This window comes from Tyto alba, unplaced genomic scaffold, assembly GCF_018691265.1.
Source record: "Tyto alba isolate M040663 unplaced genomic scaffold, T.alba_DEE_v4.0 Super-Scaffold_42, whole genome shotgun sequence".
Lineage (NCBI taxonomy): Eukaryota > Metazoa > Chordata > Aves > Strigiformes > Tytonidae > Tyto > Tyto alba.
Genome location: NW_024881318.1, coordinates 26,878,765 through 26,905,646, shown reverse-complemented (window position 1 = coordinate 26,905,646; position 26,882 = coordinate 26,878,765). Strand labels below are relative to the sequence as shown.

Below are 26,882 nucleotides of genomic sequence, written 5' to 3'. Positions count from 1 at the left end.
ACGCGGCCGCGGTGCAGCCGGCTGCATCCACCGCAGCGCTGGCTGGGCCAAGTCATCACCTTGCCCGTTAACCGGCTGCAGCAGCAGGAACTCTGGAATTTTAGCAAAAAACGCTCAACTGCAGAAATACGTGTTCTGATTAGGCAGGCACACCCAAACCTGGACGCCAACGCAGGCGTTACCCACGCACGTGCACGAAGAGGAGGAGGAGGAGGAGAAAGGAGGAGGAGGGCACTCGCCGCCCGCCCGCTCCCTCCCTCCCTGCTCGCCGACGCGGGATGGCGCCCTCGGAGTGCGCAATTACCGCGGGGGGGCGGGAGGGCAGCGGGCTCCCGGCGCTTCCCGGCCGCCGTCCCGCGGGGCGTGGGGGGTCGCAGCCAGCCCCGCGCCCGCTTGGGGCGCGCTGACGTGTGCGGCGCCTCCTCGAGCCGCGCTGACGTCGGTGGGCCCCGCGGCCGCCAAGGGCTGCCAGCAGGAGGAAGCGCTGGCTGTGCTTCGCGCGGAGTTTCGGGTGGCGGATGCGGCTGCGTTTGCGGGGGTGCTGTGCTCAGTTTGGTAGAGCTGCTCTCAGGAGCGATTTCACGTGCTGCTGTGCGGAGTCCGACCCACCTTCCCCCCCCCCCCCCCCCCCCCCCCCCGCCCAATAGCCGTGCTCCGTGTTTAACGGCGAGGGTGTCGCGCCGACTGGGAACGGGGCACGGCAGCCCCACGGATGGCTCCCCCACCCATGGGGCACGCAGCCAGCCAGTGACCACGAGGGGCTACGACGCCGACTCTACAGGCTGACCCCGTCCTTTCCACCCTCGGAGAAGCCTCGGCGTGGCGGTGCTCTTGGAGCTTTCCCTGCGTGCCGTTCCACGGGCCAGCCAACTGTTAAGTCGCCAGAACTGAACCTACCGCCCCCGGCTCGGGGGGAAAACGCGCACCCGCACCACTCGGGAAATAGTGTTAGCAGAAGCTTGCATTCTTAAACCTAGATTTAGGATGGGGTTTTTTGCTTCCCACTTTTTTTTTTTGGCTATCGGAGAGCGAGCTTCAGACGCCGTCCTCCCCGCAGACCGCCCGCTGCCTTCCGCCACCTCCACCTTCCCCCCGCTTCCAGACGGGGCTGGCGATGCCCCCGCTGCCCCCGACCCCCGCCCGGTGCCACCCTGTTCCCCGCCGCAAATGAAAGTGAAAGCGCTGGGGGGGGGGGGGGGAGGCCTCGGCCGGGAAACGGCGGGACCCCCGGCCCCGGCGCGGTGGTCGCCCAGCTGACGCAGGCTCCACAGGGCTTCAGACACCGCCTCCTCTCAGATGGAAATGGTGGTTTGTTTTTTTTTTGGGTTTTTTTTTTTTTTTTTTTTTTTTCTTTTTCTTTTATTAAGGCCCGTTATGGGGCGCTACCCCGGCCGCCGGCGGGGCGGGGCGGGGGAGGAGGGAGCCGCCCCCCGGCAGCCTCCCTGCCCGGCGCCGGGCACCCGCACATCGGGGCCGCGGCGGCAGCGCCGGCACCTCCCTGCGGCCCGGCCGGGCTCCCCGCCGGCGGCGGCACCGGCCGGGGGTCGCCACAGGGACGTCGCCTATCGCCGATTCCGCCCCCGCCGCGAGGTGCACGCGGCCTCCACCCCCCCCCCCACACATACCACCACCCCTCCCGCCGTTTTTTCGTTTACCCTGACTGTACCCCTGCCCCCCCCACCGCCCGCCGTCGCCGCCACGTGACGCGGCGCGCATGCGCGGGCGCGCCGCCGGGCCGGGGCACATCTGCAGGCTGACGTCAGCGTGCTCCGCGCCGTCCCCCGGGCGCGGCTGCCAAGGCTGCTGCCGCCGCCGCGCTCGGCTTGGCCGGGGGCCGGCAGCGAGAGGAGGTCTGGGACTACTTCAACCAAACTTTCCTGAGTCCTTACTGCTCTGCCTGCCTCCCCTCTCCCCCCCAGCCCCCTCTCTCTCCCCCCCCCGCCCTCTGTCTCTTGCTCCCCCCCTTCTCCCCCCTCAACCCCCCCCCCCCCAACTCAGATGATATTCACATGGTATTTTGCACAGAGGAGGCTGATCAAGAGGAGGGCACCCACCCCCGCCCCAATATAAGCCTGTTTTTCCTTCCTTCCTTCCCCCCCCACCCCCTTTTGTTGGAAAGGCAAAATGTGCAGAGTGATAGGTTGGGTGAGTTGATGGCATCCTTCCTCCTGCCAAGACAGCCCGTTTTCTAAAAACCCCTTTTAGGAAGGCTAGAGAATTTCATTCTATTGGAGAATATAACCCTGATGGTTGCTTGCACAGAGGGGAAAAGCAGAGAGGAATACGGGAATCGTCCTGTGCAATCTCTATTGTTTGAAACTTACTTTATATCAGAAATTGAAGATGAAAACGGTAAGGAAGATTTCACGCTATTCAATGAAACTTTTTGTTTTTCTTGTGTCCCGAATAATGGTGAGTGCAGGGCTTTGGGGAGCGGGGGAAAGTTTATATTGCATTAGGCGAGGTGGATTTGGAGTAATTTCAGAAACTTGAGGATGGGGGAAGGGGGTCCGAGGATTTTCAGTCGAAAAGAGTAGCGAATTATGAAGTACAATCACGAGTAGTGCATTTATTTTTTTAGACTTTTCATACTTTTAAATCGTTGGAAGGGGGAGGAAATAAAAAAAAAAGAGGGCAAGAAAACCAACAGATGAAAACCAGAGCAGCCCCCAAACCCCAACGACAACCCGCAGCTATTCGGGTTTCTGGAAGTTGAGGAAGCCCGGCGTCTGGTGCTGCCGTGTCCGGCGTCGCGGTCGGACAAGTGCATATTTCGGTGCGGGGGCTCGGGGGGTCGGCGCGGCCGCCGTCCCGCAGCCCCGATGCTGGCGGGGACGTCGGGCTCTCGCCGGGCTCATCAGGAAGATGGAAGCGTGTGGTTTTGATTTACTTCGAGCCGCTTTGGATTTGCCAGGCTCTGAACCCCGCGGAGCTGTGTTTATCGGGAGGAGTGTGTGTGTGTGGGTGTCTGTCTGTCTCCGCAGCGGCCCGGGGTTCAAAGGGACTTTGTTTGGTGGGAGGAGGTAAGTGGTCGCTCGCTCCCTGGCGATGCGTCTGCGGATTTTGTCCTCGCTATTTTCTTTCATTGTTGTACAAGAGGAGAGAGAGAGAGAGCGAGAGAGAGAGAGAGAGAGAGAGAGGGAGAGTCAGACTCTTGTTTTTATTTGGGCTGCCGGTGCAACGCGTTTGGGCCAAACGCCAAGTGTCTGGGTCACACGCGTTTTATCCAAATAGATTCAGCGCTGCTGTCTGGAAATGGGCTGCTGAAAGTTAACTTTAGGATCAACTCCACCACAGCAACCAGACTCTTCCCTTCAGCCTCTCTAGGTAGAAGGGCTTTTTTTCCTTTTTTTTTTTTTTTTTTTTTTTTTCCCGCCCCCTTCTGAATTTTCTTTGAGGGATGTGTGTCTGGTGACCTCCAACTTTCTTCTAGTTTTTTTACTTTTTTTTTCTTTTTTTTTTTTTTTTGTGCGTGCAGACGTGTGTATAGAATATGCATGCGTATACGTGTTGGGCTGTGTGTGTAGCCATGTATTTTCTAGTCTGGGGGGGGGGGGGGGGCGTCTCTGCTTTTTTGCTATCCGTCCCCTCCCCCGCCCCCCCCCCCCCCCGGAATGCAGTGACAGCTGACCCCTCGGCAGGCCCGGCGGGGAGCCCTGGGGCAGGCGGGGGACGGGAAGGCGGTTCATAGGGCGGCAGCCCCGTCCCTTCCCCCCCCCCCGGGGGGCGGCCGGCCCCGCCGTACATCGGGGCACCCACGGCAGCAGTTCCATTCCCGACGCCTCGGTTTCTGCTTAATGCGCGGGGAGGAAGGATCCGTCCACTCCCTTTGTACGTGTCCCGCTCCCCGCCGCCCCCCGGCCCCTGTTTCTTTTCACCGGGATCTGCGCGTCGCCGTTTTCGCCTGGGGAGCTTCCAGGGGCACGGCTAATCCCCGGCTTTTGAAGCCCTGCGACGCCTTTCACGGCCGGCCCCGATACCTGTAATTGAATTTGTGTGATTGATGCCCGCCCCGTCCCCTCCCGCCCCCATTTCCTTAGCAACCACTCGTCCTGCTGGCGCGCCCCGCCGCCCGCCCGGGCTGGGGAGGGGGGGCGGAGGGCGGCGGGCACCTCGCAGGGATAACCTGCCTCCCCCCCAAACCGCGACGGGGGGGCCGAGCAGCCTTGGGGGGAGGGGGGTGGTGGTGGTGACCCCCACCTTTCCCTCCCGCCGCCGAACTCGACGCGCTTGTCGTTCCCCTCGGTCCCTCCGTTCCGCCCCACGGCGGAGCCCCCGGTTGGTCTCTGCGATCCGGCGCTGGGGTGTCGTGTCGTGTCGTGTCGTGTCGGCACCTCGGCTGCTACCGGGATACCTCGCCGCCGGAGCCTGCGGCGCTTCTGCGGTGGGCACCCCTGGTGTGGAGACCCCCGGAGCGGGGCGGGGGGGGGATGTGGCAGTCCCACGGGGAGGTGTGTTGATGCTCTTGGGACAGCGATCTCCTGGCAGCTTGCCTATCCTAAAACTTCAGCTACCCCAAGTTCAGGGGTCACTTTAGTTGCCCAAGGTGCTGTTGCTTAGTTGGAGGCTCTCAAGGGGACTGGCCTGAACAGTCTGGCTATTCACCCTCCCCACAATCCACTTTCTGCCCCAAAGTGTGTGCTTACTGGCCTTTTTTCTCCTTACTGAGTTTCAGGAAGCTCACATCACCAGTGGGAGGACTGCCACTCTTGTCATCAGTGCCTCCGCAGAAATTCCAGTGCTGTGCACCTGCTTTGTCACTGGCATCCTAGACTTGCAAAAACACCTTGTACTTGCTGCTCCGCAGAGCTTTTATAATTAGGCAGGAGCTGTGGTTTTAGGTAGTGGTTGAGGACATGGAGCCACCCTCACTCGTGGCTGAACGTGCGGTTCAGCTGCGAGATAGGGGAGATGCTTCTTATTGTAAGCTTAGTGTTGACTAAATGTGTCATCTTGACAACAATCGAAAGTGGAATGATGAAAGTACACTATTGAGGAAGATGGAAAGAAAAAGGGTATAGACAGTGGACGCTTTGAGGTTCCTACCAAACTTCATACTGGCAGTACTGTATCTGGAGCTACCAGAGTGCTTTATCCTTCACACCCATTACTACTCTCTAGTTCGGAGCTTTAATATAGCTGTGCGTTGTCTGCTTCTGCCAGTGCTCAAGCTGGCTATAATAATATTGGAAAGGAGGTTAAAAATGCTGCTGGAACTTCCAGCAGAAGTTAACATGAAAGGAGGTTTTTCTTGTGTGAAGCCTGTGATGAGGGAGACCGCTGCAAAGGAAGACACTAGTTGTGGGTGACTGTTGGACACTGTTGACCAACACTCATGATGTGGGCTGCTGGTGTCTAAATGATGGGCACTGTAGTTTATATCCAATATTCTGAGCTACATAGCTCCATAGGTACCACACTTGCAGGAGATCTTAATGTTAAGATAAGCTATTATCAGCCTAACAGGCTGAACATGAGCTCCCCGTTATGATTTTTTTTTGGCTAAGTAAAAGCTGTGAGGCAATGTTAGCTCTATATATGGCAGTAATGAGCCATTACTGGACTACAGTGTCCAGTTCTGGTGTCTGTACATGAAAAGGGATGCTGATAAAAGGGTTCAGAAAAAAACGGCAGAAGTATTTACACATCTGGAAACTGGATTGTACAGAGTGAGATAAACCAAATAGGTTGAGCTGCTTATCAGGACGAGTCAGGAGGTGCTTGTATCAGATTTTAACTATCCATGTGGAGAAGATGACAGCTCATTAACAGGCAGGGGTAAAGCGTGATTCAGTGACAGGAATTTGAAACTGGACTTTCTCAGATTAGAAATAAGGCACGTTATTTAGTACTAATGTAGCTGAAGAGTATGGTGTTGATTGCATCTCTTCAAAACTTGTAGAAGTCTAGAAGCGGTAACTAAATATTAGCTGGGACATAAAGGTTCTACATAGAAGGGCAGACCAGAGATTTTATTAATATCCTTTGAGGCCTTGCTGCATGTGAATGGCATCACTAAATCCTTTTGCTTCCCCAGAAGAAAATATTACTAAGCTCAAACTGTGCTAGCAAAGTATCATTTATTCCCTTTACAAACCTGATTAAATCCTGTATGCCATCTTGAAAGATACTTAAAAAGTAGGTATTGACATGATCAGATTGACGTCATTTACACAGTAATAATTAGATGCATTTCAAATTAGTGAAGAGGTTTCCTAATACACACTCTGATGTTAGTAAATAGGACTTGCATGATGTTGATTTTTCCTGAGATGATGTATGTACTCTTTAACTTTTACAAATAATCCACTGGTTGTAGGGCTATTACCTGTCTGAATGAATGTTCCAAATCATTCCCAGAATTTTACAAAGGGAAATTCATCTGGTGCATGTGTAAATGACTCTGTATGCTTTTGGAAATTTGTGTTTTAAACAGTCTTCCATTTTTAGGTGTTCTGTTTCTCCACTGTCTGCCACAGCAGAGTTTGCTCTATGCACAGGTGTGCTGAGAGTGCTTAAAAGGACTGATTAGTACCAGCAGACACAACACATGGTTTGGTATTCTATGATACTGGACTGTTAGTTGACTGCATAGATCTTCCATTTAACCCCTGGCTGCAGGTAGAACTGCTTTTTAGTATTACTGCAATAGTGTTTTAAATGCAAAAAAGGAAGGCAAATAACATGTTATTTGCTCAATCCCATGATTTGCAAAATGAAAAGAAGATTATATTCTACTACATCAAATTGTAGAATTGTAGTTAAGATGTATATGAAACATTTTTGACAACAGATATTTGAAAAATTAGAATGTGTCTGATGAATAGCTTCAGATACTGAAATTTGTTCTTTGGTATTAGAATGTGCAGCATTCCCAGTTAAGTGAATGAGAATTCTGCCTGCATAAGCAGAACCCCGGCCCAAGTAATAACAAAATACATGCTGCAGAAAGATCAGATAACTGTACTCTGGATTCTTTCCCAGGTTCTTCCTTTGTCTACCCAGATCTAGTTATTCACTGCTGAAATCAATGAGTGCATAGCATTGATTACAGCTGGAACAAGTCTGAACACAGTATTTGAGCAACAAGAAACCTTAATTTTATGAATCCTTACGCCTGTTTAACTTGAAGTTGATATGTGAAACTTAAGTTATATGGATCTGCTGTTCAAGCTGAATGGTAATTAATGGGTTTTGTGAGATTGACCTTGGACCATAGAAGTGATAATGGTTGAATATTATTTCAGAATGTTATGGTGTGTAGTTCACTATGATGTCTTAGTTTTTTGCAGTATAGATCTGTTTTAGTAGAAAGAATTTGCCTTGACTCATTTTCTTTTGTTTTTCAGGAAAGGAAATGGAGCAAGTTCAGTAACTATCCACTCTAACGTCTTGCTGATATCTTAAGGAATCTTACAAATATACTGATTTTGAATTGAGAAAATGACTGCAGATAAGAAGAAAGTACAGGTTGTTGGAAAAGAATACCTGTCAAAAAGTGGAACATCCAATAGTTAATTTGGAAGTAGTATAAAATAAATATACCTGTTATGGTGCGGTTCTGGAGTGGAGTTAACTCTGTAGCACACAGGTAGCTCTCCAAGGAGAAAAAAAAAAAAAACCTTTCTGTTTTTCTAAATTATGGAAATTTTTTGGAAGACGTGGACATGGATTTTGAGCCTAGTCATGGTTTCGTCGGAATTTCACAGTAACAACAGGCTTTCATATAGTTCTCAAGGTAGGGGTCCAACCTCTGTAGCTGACATGCATCTATTTTTGCGTTGCATTTGGGTAACACTTTCTAAAGCATGCTTACATAAGTCATGAGATCGTATGGGATCTGCTCTTAGTTTTATCTTGATTCATTGTCATGGAAGTTTAAATATGGCAAATCTGATTAATTTTTTTGTTTTGATTTCTTTCTGTCTACTTTTAACTGTAGGAAAGACGTGCAAATTATATCTAGTAATGTGTTGTACTTGATAATAGTTTAGAGACTTGCCAGACAACATTGATGTGTTTTTAGATTAGGAAGTAAGGATCTAATCTTACTTTGATCCATTAACATTTATAGGTTTTTAGTGAAATGAAGAGCCGTTTTCATGTTTTTACAATATAATACTACTGTTTTTATTCTTTCAGGTGGATCTAATAGCTTTTGTTTTTGAATGGTATTACTGGGAAGAATGTGTCCTTCTTAGGTTAGAATTTAGCCCCAAATGCTTACATATTTTGGATAAATAGGAAAAGATATGTTGTTAAAAACTTTTGTATTTCCAGTGACATCACATTAATAGGAAACTGAACACATTTTCTTGACTTAAAAAGAAAGAAAAGAACGTTTTATTTTATTTAGTAAGACTCTATATTTTGTGTTTACCTGAAAATTGCTTCTACTTGTGAGAATGGTGAGATTTAGCCAGGTATGGTTTATGTTTATACTACTACTTGTTGTTTCCTGTTATATTTTCTTCTCTTCTATGCCCACTCCCTGGACTGTCTTACCTTGTGATTACAAAGAGGAATTCCTGTCTTACCTTGAACACTACCAACTAACAATCCCAATAAGGGTTGATCAAAATGGAGCCTTCCTCAGCTTTACTGTGAAAAATGCTAAACCCTCAAGAAGGAGGAGGAGCACAGACCCTTATGACCAAGAACTGGCAGCATCTAAATTATTTTTTAAACTTTCTGCCTATGGCAAGCACTTTCATTTAAACCTGACTCTCAACACAGATTTGGTGTCCAGACATTTTACAGTAGAATACTGGGGGAAAGATGGACCACAATGGAAGCATGATTTTTTAGACCACTGTCATTACACAGGATATTTGCAAGACCAACACAGTACAACTAAAGTGGCCTTAAGCAACTGCAATGGTCTGGTAAGTGCACATTACATGTTCTAGTATAATGGTGTGCTTGTCCCTTTTAAATTACAGAAGAAGAATTTAATTGGCATATCTTTCATTTTTTTGAGTCCCTGCGGGAAGCAAGCAGACAGGAAGGTGCAGAAAACCCCTAAAACCTGATCTGGGTCCTGGGGAAAAGTAGTCATCAGTTTTTCAAGCTTAATTGTAAGTACTAAGACCCAATTCTGTAGTCCTTTAGCAGGCAACATTTTTCAGTGTTAACAGTGTCTGCACTAGGGCTGCAAGATTAGGTCTGTGCTGAGATCCTTACAGGTTGTAAAAAATGTTGTAAGCTCAAGGGTGAGGACCGAGTGGGGAGGCGGAGGAAACAGTGGATCCTTTAGGATGCTGAATGTTTCCAGAGAGACATTGACTGAAGTGAACACCCACTTCTTGTCTTTGAGAATTTGGGTTTAGAAACTTTAAGTAACAGAGAAGAGGAATTGCTTGGTGTAGAAGTCATCTTGCTATAAATTCTGAGTGAAGAGGAATGTAGATCCTTTGCAAGTACTAGCGTCAGAAAGTAATTATTTACCTTTTTTAAGAAATATTTGGCTACAAACTGTAAATAGTTGCATTTAAAAGTAGGATTAGAAATTCTCATATTTTTTATTCTCGTCTCTTCTTTTGCTGTTGATCTCTTGTCATATGATAGTAGTATTTGCATGGGAAAAGCTTCCTTTATTCTCAACAGAAATGAGAAAACAAACACGAAAAATTAAAAAGCAGATGATTGAGCAGCAAAATACCAAAATAGAAAGCCATGACTAGGAAATACTAAATCAAGAGCCTGTAATTTCTTTAATAAAAATATATATGCATACTACAGTTTTCGTTCTGGTTTTAATTATAGTAGAACACTAGGCAATCTTCTTACTAGGAATAGATATAACTAATTGCTAAGGAAAAAAAAAAAGATTACATGGGTTTGCTAAACTGTTTCTTATCTTTGGAAGTGCTATTGAATAATGCATTTTGGGATACTATTTACAAACAAAAGCTAGCTGCTTCAGACCTTGATAGGTTACATTACACCTAGCTAGTTGTGATATCCCTGATACAGTCTAGGCTAACATTTTTGGCTACTCTTGAGGAAGAATAATTTAGTGAGGGTTTCCAGGTCTAAGCTAACACTTTCAAAGAAACATAGTTAAAATGGTGTTCCACTGATTGTGGTGTCACAGTTTAATTAATGCCGACCTACAGCGGATAGGTCTGAATGTAGTACAATTTCATTTTGGTTTTCCAGTTCCCATATAGTAACTTTTTTGTCACAGTTATTTAAGCTCTTAATATATTCAATCATTTTGCTTTTGAGTTCGTTGCATCTAAAAATACTATGGAGACCAAATCCCTGCTTTCAGGACTCACTCCTTTAAAAGAAGCTGCATGCCTCTATCTCCAGAGTTTCTGCCAGTTGAGGCACAGGCTGGCTGGCCCCCTTGGAGACTGCAGTCCGTGCCATGGTGCTCTCATTTGAGTTCTTCTCTGACCTTGGCCAGGGAGTGAGCCAAGAACCCCTGCTCTTGCCTTATCCTCTCATGGTAGGAAAACAAGAGTGGGATGAAGCAGGAAAAAGTCCCTGTTTTCCTGTTGGCTTTGGGCATCTCTCACTCCTCATGGCACTTCAAAGAATTTAAAAGCATGGAAGGTGTCATGGTGAAACAGAATATTTTTTTTTGCCTCTGTGCCTTACATGCTGAGGTGACATTTAGCATTCCCATTGCTGAGTGTTTGCCCTCTGCCCTCAGCCTTGCTGTTTTGCTGGAGTGAAGCTGGCGGTTGTTCTGTTGTTCTAGGTGTCAGTATGTTAACTTAGTGTTTGTAAGTTTAGTGTGGAGTGCTTCCCAGTTAAATAGTCTTCCTCAGTACTTTCAGTTGTTGTCAGCTCTTAGGTATTTCTTCCAGGTGTTAAGGAAGCCTTAATCCAGTGTCTGGGCACACCACGACTGGCACTCGAGTTCTTCATGGTCGTGCCTCTTTCTTGGGACTGCGAGTTGTCAGGTGTCCACTTCATCTCCTAGAAAGGCCCAGTCACAAGCACATGAGTCTCCTGTCATGCTCCAGAAGCAGCAGCAGCGGTAAGACAAGGCTCTTTCACAGAGAGGCAGGGATCCTGCAGAGCAGTAGGCTCAGCTCAGTGTCTTCCTCTACTGTAGAGAAACTCCGCTGTCTTCCAGTGTTGGCAGGGCCTTCCAGAGCACTGAATAGGGGAGTTACCACTCAGTTCAGAGAAATCCATCACAGAGTTCTTTTTAGGTGATGATTCCTACAAATTAATATTTTGTTATACAGCTGCTGGTTAGAACATGTTTAATAAAGTAATTGACAATGAGTATTGAAGACAGGATTACTTGTTTAGAAATAGTGATAGTTCAGAATACGTCGTGCTTAAGGTGTTCATTGTATTTTCCAGTCTGAATGTTGGTCTGTAAGAGACTGCCAGTCACGTTCTCCATAGTCCTTGATGAACATCTGACCCAAGGCCAGTCATTTTAAGCATAACTCTAAATCAAGTAGTAATCTTTAACAGTGAGTGTTGCTCACAAGCAAAATTTAAGCATTCCACTTATTTACAGTTGCCTTGTTAGGCTTCAGTATTGCCAAAGGAGTCAAATTTCTTGCCCTTAGTGAATGCTTTAAGTTACTCTGAGTTATTCAGGATGGTCAGGTGAGACCATGATCTAATTAACATAAGAGGTATGATTTTGAAGAACACTTGTAGTATCTGAGATGAATTCTAGTGCAAGAAGGGCTTTTTCTTGGTTTCATTATGATACAAGTGACGAGTAGTCTGTTCATTTTCTTGTCACTGTTTCCTGTTTCAGCCTCTCCCTCTATATTTCTTGTTACCAAGATCCCCAGAATTACAGGCTGCTACTTCTGAAGTTTCTTCCCAGCAGTTTCCATCTGCTGGGCCCTGATTATGCTATAAATTGTCTGAAGTTATGAGGAAAGCTCTATAATCCAGTGAGCAGTCATGTAAGGAAATTGAAGGTCTTGTCCGTCAGGCTTGCTGGCTTCCAAATTCATATTTACTTTAGTGGATGTTACATGTGTGGATGGATTGCAGGTTTGGCCTTCCCATGAGAGACCCTGGAACAAGCAGCATTTTGGGGCCTTTGGATGTTGGGTGGAAGGCAACAAGGAGGAGGCAGTGCCTAAGCTGAGTATGTCATACTGAAGAAAAGAAGAGAAGAAACAGTGGTAGACTGGCTGAAGAGAGAACAACTTCACCTCAGGGGAAAGAAGTTTGTCTAATTCTGAGGGGAGCAAGTCTTAAAGAAGAAAAGTTTGGGATCTTGTAGTGGAATTGATCAGAAACCGAACTTTTTTGCATTCTGACCCACCTCTGCCAGGTGTCAAAGCTCTTAATTGAGTGCTCAGACAAGTTTTCCACAGTAGTGGATTTTCTCATTTTGAGCTGAAAAACCCAGTAGTGGGAAATAGTTTAAAATGTATAGAAACTTATTATTATTAGGAAAGCGGATGAAAGGTTAAATCACATTTTGAGGCTACTATGTTTCCAAGGAAGTGTTTAATGTAAAAGGCCAAGTATTTCCATGGCATGGGAAGCTCTATGCACAGAGTAACATTTGTGCTGGGTAGCACAGATGTCTCCATCCAAACAGAAATGATAAAGAAAGTGCAAGAAGCTGTGGCTAAAGGTCTGACCTTACTTTGTTAAAGGAGAAATTATTTTGCTGGAAGATTTCATGTTTTTTCATGTATTCCTGAATTCATATATGTATAAGTTATTCATATTCTTCTTAGAATCAGCTTTCAGATGAGCTATTTTATCATAAAGAATGCATCTACTTTTATAGATTATAAATGGCATGTAGTATGGTATTTTTGAATTGTATATAAAATAATGTCTAATTTGTAAAATAATTAATAAAGATCAGAATTTACATTGAAGAGGATTTAGTGCTATAGATCAGTGTCTCTGGAGTTCTCTTTGGTACTAATACGTATTTGCAGTATAGACTTAGTATTCAGAAAATTATGTGTAAGCTGTCCTTGTCTTAGTTTTAAGGTGTCTGGTTAGATTCCATGATGTACTGTCTCAGGGCAGATCACTGTTTCTTTCATCTTGAAGAACACAGTGAGCTAATGCAATCTTTTTCCTCAGTCATAAAACCACACTGAAATGTATAGTCAGCTGTAGTCATACTGAACAGTACTGACACATTTTCAAAAGTTTCCATTGCTACAACTTTGCTTTATCCATTTTTAACATACAAAGTCCAGAAAGGTTCAAGGCATAGAGAAACTGTAAAACAGTAGTACTGTGTGAAAAAGGCATGCACGCACTTGTGCTCCGTAATTCGGTTTGCTTCTGCAACGGATGGGCATCCCCCATCTGAAGGAGGTTAAGGCCCCAGCTGGACAGCCTGACAGAGAAAGATGCCTTTTCACAAATTGAGGGGAACTCCATGTGGATTCACAGATTCATCTGAGCATGTCAAACTATTGGATCCAGGCCTTATGTATGTTAGCAGGAGTTGGCAGTCTGTAGTGGGATTGGATAACACAGGACCTCAAACAATCTGTTTTAGATAATAATCTTGGGAATGTTGCTTGTAGTAACCTACTTGCAGTGTTCAGCTTGTTTCTTAAATTCATGATATTTTGTCAGAACCTTTTGTGGGTCATTCTTATGTTTTAATGGTATTTCTTATGCTTTGGAGCAGAAGTTTAATCTAAAAACTGTTCAAATACAACAGCAAAACTAAAAAAAAAATCCTTTTAATGCTTTAAAAGGTCATTATTTCAGTCTCCATTTTCAACTGAAATTGTGTGTTAATCAAATAGTAGATTATAAGCCAAAACTAGGGTTCAGAATATTGGTTTGGATATAATAGCCTTGTTTCCACTATTTATTAATCAGGCATTGCTGAATACATATACAGTGGGAGTATCTCTAGCCATGTGAATTTTCTAAACTCAGAATAAATGGTGGTTGTCACTGACATAGGTACTTTTTCTGTACAGAATTCAGAGTACTTCTTAAAAGTCAGTTACTGCAATTCAACAAGACTACTTGCATCAGTTTAATAGTGGAAGAGCAGTTTTGTTTGCAAGCAAAATAAATACGTTACATTTAAAATAGCGTACATTTGCCAGGTTTATGTGAGCGGCACATGCAAGGCCAGTGTCTTTCCAGTGTTTATCTAATCACTTATCTAGCTTCAGCAGCTGACTGCATACATGTTTTGACTACCTGGTGGTAGGTGTACATTAAAATTTATTTACAGTTCCTCAACTAAATGTTATTAAAATCTCTTAAACTACCATAGTGTTTGGGCAGATGAGATCAGATGTCAACTAGGTATAGGAAAAATTAGTGATATTCTCCAAACCTTTTTCACTGCTGGTACCTGAAGGAACTGTGATGATAGTTTGCAGACATTCGTAATAGTTTTTGAGTAATTACTCCTGCAAATACCCAATTTATATGGAGAATGAATGCTGCAATTAAGTGTTGTTTGTGGCATCTGAATTGCCCCTCTCCCACTGAGGTCATCTCGCTGCTTAAAATTATCAGTTCCAGCATCTGATATAAATGTCTCATTAATGCATAGACTTGTTAACCTGGCTGGACTTGAGTCATGTACTCTTGGAGATAATTGGATTTAGGTTGAGACCTGCTCATGTTGCAGAGACAGAGCCACAGGTTGGATGGTACCTCAGTCTCCTCAGGTTTGGCGTGAAGCAGTCAGCCTGATGGTGTTGGCTAGAACCACTCTGCAGGACTCTTTTTTCCTGTGGGAACATAATACCAGAATTTATAATGGCTTAGGATTCACTGGAACCCACATGTCTTGACATCCAGACTGGATGCAGCCCAGATTGTCAAGGTTCTTTCTGCACATCTGGCAAACCCAGTTACAATTTGTTTTATATTTTCAATACTATTTAAGCAGCAGTGTACTAGTAAATGATTTATTTTCTATTAAAATCTTAGACTCCAAGTAGCAAGAGGACATTGTGAAAATAATTTGATACCAGCATCTTCCAGTTGAATATAGACAGTGATTTTACCTTCTTGAGTAAATAACTGAGTTTATTATGAAAAATACCACTGAAGAGGAATGCTTACTGTTATAGTCACTATGTAAGGAATGTGTAATTGAAAACTGCAGTGTGTTCTTACATATATTTTCAAAATGTATAATAGGATTATATTTGGAAAACACTGTTCTTTCTGATGTGTTATACAGGATTTTTTATTTTGTAAGTTTTATGTTGTTACTGAAATCTGGTTATTCCAGGAGTAAAGAATAGCAGGCATTTGATGTACAAAACAGCAGCAGGTCAGGAGCTTTGACGGAGTACAGTGGCAAGCCCTGATTTTAGAAACAGCTTTAGGATATTTAGAGCAGTTATGGAGCATGTGGTTTTATAGCTGATCATAGAGATCCCATCAGAGGAAAAAAACCCCTTTAAAAAAAGGCTCATGCATAGTACTTGCTTTACAGATCAAAGGTGTGATAGAAAGTTACGGTTCACCAGACCAGGCAATAAATGAAGAAGTTCCTGCTTCCAGTCTCCTAACTGATGAGTAATTCTTTCTCCTGGTGTAGAAAGTTAATACATTCAGAATTTTCTAGATATGGATGCCATAATTTTTTTATTTAGCAAATGTAGGTATGGGAGTCTGTCAGGGCTTATTCCCCAGTATTTCTACATCCAAAACAATCTCCAAACTGGATTTTCCGCTAGAGTTCAGTCTTAATTGCCGAAGGTTCAGGAAATTACATAGTTGGCCTGAAATCTCCCCTTTCTTCCATAAACCACTTCCTGCTTGGAAGAAGCTGAGTTCACAAATGTGAAAGCTATGAGAATAGAACATATACTATTCTGCATTGCAGTATGAGGAAAAAAATGCTAATTTGTTATGGAGAACGATGTCCAGTGCACAATCTACAATAACTTGGATTCACCAGATTTGTGGCAAGACCTTTTAAGGAATAAATGCTTTGTAGATGGTGTATTCTAAGTTAATATTAATAATCTGGTTTTAATAGCTAGCTTAGTTTTGGAATTAAGCATCTGGATGTAAAATGCTGCATGGTTTCCTTCAATATATGTTCTAAAATTAATCCTTCATGCTATTTCTCTTTGATGCAGTGTGTGGCTTTAAGCATCTACCAGTATGGCATCGTAGAGGGATATTGGTCTCAACATTTGAGCAAGACCATTTTGCCTTGGCATCACTTTTGATGGATATGCATCACATAGATTTGGAACATATCTGTGGAGAGATTATTTGTCATATACTGAAAATATCTCCTGCCTTCTTACCATGTCCACCAAAAATGATGGGAAGGAACTCCAGAAATAGATCAGTGTTATTTTTACTATTTTCTCATTGTGTTGCTTATAGGCGCTTACTCCTGCTCCCACTAAAATCAGTGGAGGAGAGCCGGTTTAGACATTGTTTTCTGTGTTGGTTTATAGTTGCGGATTTCTTCACAGAGATAGATGATAGTCAAATATTTTTAAAGCTAACTTTTTTAGTAGGAGTTTTATATTGTCTTTTGCAAGTTTTTGTTTTCTTCTTTTCTTCTTTAAGCATGGAGTCATTGCTACTGAAGATGAAGAGTATTTTATTGAGCCTTTAAGGAATATAACGGAAGATTCTAGTAACTTTAATTATGAGAATGGTCATCCTCATGTGATATACAAAAAGTCTACCATGCACCAGCAACATCTCTATGATCACAGTCACTGTGGAGTCTCAGGTAAATGAGTAGGAGTGTCATTCATTTTAAAAAATTATAATGTAAGATGTATTTTAGAATCTTGCTTGGTTCACATGTAAGACACAGTGGAGAATGTAGCAATGGGAATCTTCCTTTTGGATGATGCAGTGTGCCCTGTTGAACAGGAGTTTAGCCTTTTTTTTGGGTTCAGATTGAGAGTACAGTGTCTTTCAAAAACAGACACTTGGAGTCGGTCTTGTTTTATGCCTGCATTGTGTACAGTGGTAGTAATGACCACAGGCTTCCTCAAAGCGTGCTATAAATGCACCTCATTCCCCAACTGGAAAGCATGATTGAGTGACTAAGTGTTACAGCTCAATGTTTAGTAAGTGTTCCATCTAATATGAGGAAATGTAATAAAAGTGTTAGTATTATGATTAATAATGTATTTGGAACTGGAGTCCACATCTTTCTCTTTTACAGAGGTTTATGGTGTTTTGATACTGGCTTTTAGTTCAGTGGGTTAAAATTATTCTGTAACAGTTGAATATGCGACTTACAGGTACCTTATGGGAAAGATTATATAGTTTTGATTGAAATAAATTTTCCTTATAAAGCAGTTTTAACTTCCACACATATACTTTTCAAGTACTCTTTGACATGATTTTCACTTGCTTAAACTGAAGCTGAAAACTAACTTTGTGAAGATAGCATGGAGTAAATCTGACAAGTTATTTTAAAGCACTAAAGTAATGGGGTTTTTTACATCATAGAAGAATCTTCTCACCTTGTCCTTTGTTTATATCTCAGAAATAGCTTGTTCTTAGAAGTTCAGTCCTGGACAGTTGTATTCCATGAGATTCAGTGTACAGGGCAGGCTAACAAATACTAATCTTAAAATAACATCACTGTTCATTGATGTAACTTATTTCAGCTTCTTTTGGAGGTTGTAACTTGTATTGGCACCAGCTGGCTAAATTTACAGTACAGATCGTCTACAAAGGCTCACGATTTGGAGAGTTTTTCGTGAGTGTTTCAGTTAACTTTGTTTAGGGAATGGCAAACTTTATGTACATAATTTCTGTTTTAATTTGGATGCATTATTCCATCTATATGCTTCTAGTAATTGGAAAACAAGTCTCCTAACTATTACTGCCTGCTAACTCATTGTAAAATAAGAGTACTAATGTACGTTAATTTTGTAGGGAAAACTGTCACTTAAGCCTCTTGAAATAAGTGAAAGGATTATGAAATGTAGGGTGATGCAATTTTTATCATTTTTATATCCATAGAAACAAAAAGGATATTGGTCTCTGTCAGATGTTATCTTCTAGATTAATGCTTAGGAATGCATTCTCCTCCAACTGCGGATGAAGCAGTGGCAGCTAGTTTGGTTAGGTTGCATTCTGTTCTGGCGGTATCTGTCATACAGATCATAGGCTGATCAGAGATATGCATCTTGTGTGCATTTTTTTGTGAAACATGCAGTAATCTTTAGCATTTATTCCTTTGCATATTTGATGCTGCCTTTGTTCTTGGAAGCTCCTGTGCATTTCCTGAACTTTCATGTCTGTCACATTCTGAAGTCCTTAACTATTGAAATACTAAAGCACTGCTTTTTACAAGCCCAAGACTACTATTGTGCTCATTCATCACAGTTTCTCCTTTTCCTGTTGTTCTGTATACTACTTCCACTCCATTAAAATTTCTGAAAAAATTTGCTCTCTCTCAGAACTTCAAGATCCTTCCAGATGACATGCTATTCTAATGTTCTCTTCATGGGTACCAAAACCTTTTAAACTAATTTTCTGAGTGCTATTGCAGCTTTATTCCAAAGTGACATGGGATCCAAAGCATCCACAGAATATATAAAAAGTAAAATAAAATACTAATTTTCAGTTTCACAGCTTTCAGACCCTAGGACTAAAGCCAGGTTTACAGTAATCTTTGGGGCATTTGACTGGTTTTGGAAGTTTTGAGCAGTCCAGTTTTGTGCATTAAAATGTGGTTGTAACAAACCTGTAGCTGCCTTTCGGCAGTGTATAATTTACTCTGTTGGAAGACTGTTTTTTAGCTTTACCTTCAGAACAGTTTTGCCAGTAAAATATTCTGGGAGGAATCTGCTGGTGTAGCTGTACTGCTATTCATGATCTGGCAAGTTTCCCTTACTGTAATCTAGGCCTAAATTTATTGTGTACCTGTTCTGTATCAGGGAGGTGGTCAAAGAACTTGAAGTGTTGATAGATTCAAGGGGAGTGTTATTTTTGACTTCTCTGAGAAAAATTGCAATAATTGAAGGGATGATCAGAAGTAGCTGGGTTGAGCAAGTGATGAAATACTTCATTGTAGGTAGTAGAATTATGGTGGCTAATACAAGAGAAGAACTGGAGAGGCAGGGAGATTGAGATAAAAACATGGGATAGATTTTCATAACTTCAATTAGATTTTAAGCAGTTAGATGTAAGAGTGTTTAAAAAATAAAAAAATGTTAAATTACTACTTGGTGTATGTATCATCATCAAGTTAACGATGTTTTAGTAAATGTAGATGAAATCACTAAGGCCTTGGTAAGAAGTTGTCCACCATCAAATTCCAATTGCTTCAATGGGATTTGAGGCCACTGGTTTATCTTGAAGAATGCTGTATTTGGATAGGATTGAGAACCAATAAAAGTTGACATACGAAAGCTGCAGAGTGGCAGATTATTTAGGAGTAGCTCTACTATATGCTGCCTTATGTGGTGGTTTTTGCTTGTGCCAGACATTAGTCAGTGTATTCTAAACTGAAAAAATGCTTGTATATACATTAATTGATGATGTTGAAATAATAAGGAAAAAGCAGCACATAATACTTCATTTAAAGATATTCTCATAGTTGTATCTTACATAAGTAGATTTCTGTTGCATTTTGAGATATTTTTCTATTTGTGTTCTGTCCTCTCCCTCCACCTTCACCCCCACCTAAATTCTTTGGAGGACTGACTTAGGAAAACTTGGGTACTATATTTGTGAACTCCATGTCTACACATGGTTGGATTGCTTTTCAGTTGCAATCTAAAACCTAATTCCCTGCTTTTGTAATCATTATTTTGGGGTTAATTGTAGTATTTTTCTGTGTTTTTCTTTCCACTTCTGCTTTTTTAACTTTCTGATAGCTGTGTTTGATGTTACTGAAGTTTATTTTTTTTCTTTTTTAATCTAGGAATATAGTGGAAAAATGACATAACTTGCCACAGAACTATTTTTGTTACATAAATTGCAAACTTTTATTGACATGTTTTAGCTTTTTAAAGAAACTTCAGACATCATTATTTAGTGTTTTTAAGGTAAAACAGCATACACATTAATAGGTCCTGAAGTGTGAGACTAGGTACTCAGGATTGGTTCCAGCTTTCCCATTACTTTGAGACCAGCTGAACCCTAAGCTTCTCATCTGATCAGAAAAGGAGAAATGTTTGTTTTTGTTAAGTCTTCTGAGACATTTGTTTGAAAGACACTATCGAGTCCAAAATAATATTTTCTTTTTTTTAATCTGAGAGTTTTATGCATGAGCTCATCAGTTTTCAAATGTTTAGAGTAGATTTGCATCTTTGAGTGAAAAATTATGACTGAATATGGAAGCAGTATTGCATTTCTATAGTACCTCTATTACTCTTAAGAGCATCAGAAACCCTCAAGTGTTACCATTTGATATTTGAAAATGAATAGTGGATTTTTAAAAATTTTGGAAAGTATGGAAGCTGACAGAAAAAATTCCAGACATTTCTATATCACTGCTGAAGTGACATGAAAATCTTTGAACAATTAAAACAACTTTGAATTTCCTACAATAGAGATGAAAAACTGGAAAAAGCTTAGTATTCATTATAACGTCCTCAGTGGGCTTAAATACTTGATAGTTATATCCATTGCAGAATGCAGACAGTTTTGTTACCGGCGTTTTTTCAACTACGAGGCTTGTTTTAATTTTTTGACTTTTCTAAAATACGCGCCTTCAAAAACCAACATTGTGGCCTCAAAAATTATGAAACAGTGCAACACTGGGAATGCTGACGCTTTGTATTGCTGGTTTTGACCTGAACATACATTCTTTGTGCTGTAGTTACTGGTCTTTGAAAATAGCGTGCTTAGTTGAATTGCATAAAGCATTGCTTTTTCACAGAAGGTACTGGTCCTATCTCAATTCATCCTTAGCTGAACCTATTTTAGTAAAGATAAGGATGCGTCTCAGAAATTGCTCACTTGAGCAGACCTTATCAGACAATTATAAATCTGTCTAACTGTTAACATTCTTATGCTCATCCATAACTAGCAAGAATACCTTTGGTATTTTGAAATCCTAGTTAGGGGAAACCAGAGTAATAATATACTTAGATAAACTTAAGGTTGAGATCTCTGTGGGCCTCTGTGGAAAAAGTATATTTAATACATGCAAAAATGACAGTTTTGCAGGGAAAGGCCGGTCCAATCTTGCCGTGAGGGCAAAAATTGAAATTTGCTGTAAGTTTGTAGTGCTTGTTTTGCTGGAAATTACAGCTGTTTGGATTTTTAATAATCTTGCACGCAAAAAATATTTTTTATTCTATATATTTACGTGAAACAGGTACAAGAATCAACATATTTGAATTAAAATTAGTGTTAAAAATAACTATAACAATTACCCCATGTCAGACCATTTTAAACTTCCCATTATAGTTAATTAGTAAGGTAGATAAAACATAATCTGATACCTTTCTGAGGAGAAGATTAATTTATTTGGCCTAAAAACTATTAGACATGTAAGCATAATTGCTTAATAATTAGAGTTTCACAGAAAGTACAGAGCTTCCTTGATGCCTTATCAGTGTGTTTAATTCCTTAGTATATTTTGATACCTTTTACCTTAATTTTGAATTCTTGGATTCCAGTATGTTTTTTCCAAATGTTATAGCTGTTTTCTTCTTGTCCTTAAAATTCTGAATTGTGCTTTTGGTTAATTATAACTAAGCTTTAGTATTAACATAGATAAGCAGAGTCATATTTGGTAAGAGAAGATTGATGATTTATTATCCTAAGTCAAGTTAAGGAGACTTGAGGATATTAGAACTCAAAGTTGGCTTTACATTACTTCAGGTATTTTGAAATTAAAAAAAAAAAAAGAAAAAGATAATAAATTTAATTTTTCTTTGCCTAAAGAAAGACTTCGTTTAAGCAACTTGAAGATAGTAATCTCAACATAAAGCAGCTTCATTTGAATGAGTTTTACTAGTGACCCCTCTGAAGTGTTTAATTATTTTGGTTCCTAGAAGACCTCACAAGAAGCGATAAACCTTGGTGGCTGAGTGATTCACCTGCTTTTCCAACTTCACTCCCAGTCAATGACACATTAAATAGTCATAATCGACAGAAGAGATCAGTAAGCCTTGAACGGTTTGTGGAAACACTGGTAGTAGCAGACAAAATGATGGTGGGATACCATGGTCGCAAAGACATTGAACACTACATTTTGAGTGTAATGAATATTGTAAGTTTCATCCTTCTCTGTATTCATATCAGTATGCATCTACTGAATTGATGAAGCAACTGTGAAGTATTTATTTATTGACATGAATAATGCTTTAAAATATGTATCAACTTGCAGGAATTAATAGTTGAAGTTTGGCAGATGTTAGCATCGTGGGAAAAATGCAGTACTGTTTCTGTCAAGTACACTGTGATCACTTTTAAATTGATTTAGTTTTAAATTCATGTGATTACATTTAGATTATACAGTGCTATTCTATTTAAGTCAACAGTCTAAATGCTGCTTGTGCTGGATGAATTATGAAACAAGGTATAAACAGTTTTGATTGAAACGTGTGACCCGAGAAGTTTGTTTTAGTGGTCATCTTTTGGTCCATATATAACTCTTATTTGGGTGATAATGATAATTCACATTATGAAATTAGATTGAGTGAGAAATAGGTTATTTTTTAACCATTTAGGAAACAAGTAGTGTTTCTTGTCTGACTTTGTGCCTTTTCTTATTTTCTGGAGGTCAGGTTGCCAAACTTTATCGTGATTCCAGTCTAGGAAACGTTGTGAATATTATAGTGACACGTTTAATTGTTCTCACTGAAGATCAGGTAAGAGCTGTTGCGCTAAGCTTTATATCCCTGAAATACAAGTTACGTTACTGTGTAATATAGATTTCATTTATTTATTTCTTGAAATGGCTGCATCTGAGTACAAAACATATCTTGTAATCTTTCACTGCTTTAAACAAGATGAAACAGTTCAAAGGAGTATTCCTCACGTATCATCTCAAATATATCTGTTCTTACTTCAGGTGAATATGAATACACCTTCGGGGATAACAGTTTTATTTTTAGATCTATATTTTGATAGTCTGATTTTTTTTTTTTTGTATTGACATAATCATTATTAAAGTTGGAGCAAAAAGAATGCCTGTTCAGTAATACACAGCTGAACTTGGGGTCAGATTTTACAGAGATAAAATTTGGCAAGAAGAGATTATTCCTAGAAACCACTGCTTCTAATTATAGTCCCATTTTAGTTTTCAAAAGGCTTAACAACTGACCTTGGTAATTTGTTTGGAACATTTCTGGTATGCATGTTGTATTGCAGCCAAACTTGGAGATAAACCACCATGCAGACAAGTCCCTCGATAGCTTCTGTAAGTGGCAGAAATCCATTCTCTCTCACCAAAGTGATGGAAACACCATTCCAGAAAATGGGATTGCCCACCATGATAATGCGGTTCTTATTACTAGGTATGGTCATTATAAGTATTGTGTTTATTTTATTTTATTTCTGTAGCTTTCTTGTTCTTACCTTATATATATATATATATATATAGGCTAGTTATAAAGTAATATAATTGGTAGGTAATCTTAAGAGGAGGAAAATTAGTAGATGATTTGTCTTAAATATATCACACTATTAAACTATAGATGAAGAATCTGGAAAAGATCTGCAAATTACTTGCTTCTGGTGCTGTTTTCACTTCATAATTGCCAATGCAAAGTATTCCAGTACAACAGGTGGATCCTGTTGAACATTTTACAGTTTTATAATTGAAAAAAATTCGTAAGATTATGGAGAACAAAACAATATGGAAAAAGATACCTTTTTTTTTTTTTTAACCATATATCATGTTTTGTATAAGAATTTCAAGCCAGAACCTCAGATACTGCAATAGTATGTCTGTTGAAAAACAGGTTCTTGCATATTCAGGCAATGTGAGAATCTGCTTTGTAGCCATTTTGATTTATTATGCTTAATTGAGATGAGGAGTGACAGTCTTAATAGGTAGTTTCAGAGTCTGCATTTGTGCCCATTTGTTTGCTTCTATTCCAGTGTTACTGTGATAAATACAACAAAGCTTGCACTGTGATCTTGCAATCCTGATAAATGTATTCCTGTTTGTCCTTTGCAATTACTGGTAGGCAACTGTACCTTATTAGATCAGTTTCACTGTTGTTTAAGGACACTATTTATTCTGTTTTGTTTACATAGGAACAGGTGCAGCAGCACTAATTTGGATTAGGGTCCTGCTTTCCAGGACAAATTCTGTACTGCTTTGTATGTGAATTATCTGTGGAATTCTTGTGTTCACTGTAGAAAACTTTTAAATAGTGATTAAAATAATGGATCTTTTGTGGAATTTTATGTAAAAGGTCTAAAAATGTCTGTGTTTTTTTGGGATGGGGGTTTTTGGTTTTGTTTTGTATAAGGAACGTTTTTTTTTGAGAGGAAATAAGCTAATGAGTATCACTTGCATGCATGTAGTTTTGCATTCATATTTCAAATATAAATATTACATGTGGTCATTAATAGTACATAGTAACAATTAGAATGATTAAGTGTCAGAGTGATTTAGAAAGCTGTTCTAGTCCAAGAAGATTAAAAAAATATTAAAGTCTCTAACAAAAATTAATGGAATGAAATTGAAAATAAAATACAGTTACATTCTAAGATCTTGATTTTTCACAAAGGCCTTTGTTTATTCTCAGGTTTTTGCATTCAAGTAATTCTTTCACTAGGGGTGCTCGCATGTGAAATTAAATATATCTTTACAGGTGTGCTACACACCAAGTTTTTACTGGTATAGTTTAGTCAGTGAGTGAAAAGTATAATCATTAGGTGGTCTGGTTATATCAGTTGAAGCCCCCCCAATATATATCTGTATAAGCTGCTTTGGCAACACTATATTTTTGCTGTTATGACTGCATAACTTGATGTTTTGTTAGTGTTACTCTGGCACTGCAAAGCACAGTTGTTTATTTTCTTTCACTGTTTGCAGTAATTAAAATGTATTAAAACACAGTTCTGTGCTGGTTTCCCTGTTCTGGTAGGATGTTCCCAGTGTAGCTGTGGACAGCTCTGTGTTCCAGATGAAAGCTTAAGTCAGCTCTAACTTTCAGGCCTTTAACTGCAAAAGAAGCAAGTTTTCAGAGAATGTGAATAATACCCATTGAAAGTTACGTTTTTTCAGCAAGAAGTAGTAAATATTAAGGACTTATTTTATTCTTCATTATGGGGGCTCAGTAGTTACCTAAGAAGGCTACAGAGTTTCTTTAGAACTTGTGTATGCTGTGTTTTAAAAAGGACATAAGTTATAGAAATAACTTCCAAGTTTATTTCTAAGAAGTTTACACTTCTACGTATATACCTATATTTTAAATCAACAAAGTGCTGTTGTAGTATCTGCAGGCTAGTAATACCTACCTTTATAAAGCATTGCTGAACTTTTTAAGTTCAGTTATATATGCTTTCATGACAGAATGCTTGTATTCATTTATTTACTCTAGTAATTGTGATTTCGAAAAGTAATCCCAAAGGCTACAGTAATCAATTTGAATGGATCAATCAGGCTTTTACTGAAACTTCTAGCTGTCCCGGCTCTTACTAATAAAATGGATCGGCATGTGTGAAGAATGCATTTTTCTTTTTTTATAGGTTGGAATGAGTAAAGAAAAATTTATATTAATATAAGCATGTAAATCAATTAACATTAAATAATTCTAAATGAATTACTGAAATGGTAGCATGCTTGTTTTCAATCTATTTTGGATCGCTCACCTGATGAACCAGAGTTAATGCGCTGTATATGAATAAGAAGGTTATAGCTACAGTGCTTGAAACTCCTAATGTATTGGAGAGGTCTTTAATAACCGCTTCTACCTGAAGGACTTTGAACCTATACTACTAAATATTAAGTTATTTTTTTTTAGCCTCTGTAATAGTGTTTTGAAAGCAGTTTCCTGAATCTGTCCCACTGATGCTACTCTGCTTTATATAGGGTAATTACATTTTTGCTGAATTTGATGCTGGAACCGTCTTTGGTTAGTGTACATATTACTATTTTATGGAAAGTAGGAAAGCTTCAGTTCAACATTATGAATAGTTTTGTGTTAATCAAAACCAGATTTTTCATTAAGTAACTAATGTATTTGAAAAGATTACCTAGTCCTAGCTGAGTATTTAAATTTTCAACTACAACAATCTGTGTGTAAAATGGGACAAAGTTGTTAACAAAAGGAGTTATCTTCATCCATGCAAATGAAGACAGCACCTCAGATTTTTTTAGCAGCAGACAGCTTCCCTCCACATTACTTTAAAAGTTGGAATGCTCTGATCTGGGAAAAAGATAGTACTAAAGGGGCTGATTCCTTAGGGATGTCTGCTTGACCAAGGTAGACAGACTTTTGTACCTACCCTACTCTAGCTGTATGCTAAAACCAAGTAGCCTCACTGGCATGGAGTTATGCCAAGTTAATCTACTAAATCTAGTGGAGATGTTACTATGTGTGCTAAGCCACTGGTCTTTGGACAAGACCCTACTTGTGTTCGGTGTGCCTGGCGCGTGGGCTTCTCTGTTGTGGTCCTGCAGGCACCCGGCGGTCTGCAGAGCACTTACTTTACCAAGTGGGTAGGGAATTGCAGAAAACTTCTTAGCTGTTAATAAAAAATGAGGCAAGTAAGAGGCTGTTCCAAGTAAGAGCCTGGTTCCCAACATGGAGAGGAAAATCATGGTGATAGAAATATGGTATTACTTGCACAAATACTGTAACAAAAATAATGTGCGTTCTCAACTCTGAGTGTTGTGACCAGTGTTTAGCTTCTTCAGTGCTGCCAGACTTCATGCTGTAGGTGTAAGAATTACAATTAGCAAGAGCACTTCTTGATACTATTATTAGCAGAAGCATCTTCCTTCAGTTTCACTGGGGAGCTTTTGAGCATCCCTGAAATTGGTAAGACTTCGATACCTTCTTGTA

At 40.7% G+C, this 26,882-nt stretch overlaps 1 protein-coding gene across 1 annotated transcript in view; it reads left to right on the top strand.

The window, feature by feature from the left end:
* Positions 1-2,113: 2,113 nt before the first annotated feature.
* ADAMTS6 (ADAM metallopeptidase with thrombospondin type 1 motif 6) overlaps positions 2,114-26,882 on the top strand; it is a 162,950-nt gene continuing 138,181 nt past the window's right edge. Inside the window, exons 1-7 of the mRNA XM_033009174.1 lie at positions 2,114-2,352; positions 7,350-7,738; positions 8,521-8,885; positions 16,495-16,663; positions 21,909-22,126; positions 22,644-22,727; positions 23,230-23,375. Of these exons, the coding sequence (XP_032865065.1) occupies positions 7,642-7,738; positions 8,521-8,885; positions 16,495-16,663; positions 21,909-22,126; positions 22,644-22,727; positions 23,230-23,375 (1,079 nt within the window). The 5' untranslated portion in view covers positions 2,114-2,352; positions 7,350-7,641. The remainder of the gene's footprint in view (positions 2,353-7,349; positions 7,739-8,520; positions 8,886-16,494; positions 16,664-21,908; positions 22,127-22,643; positions 22,728-23,229; positions 23,376-26,882) is intronic.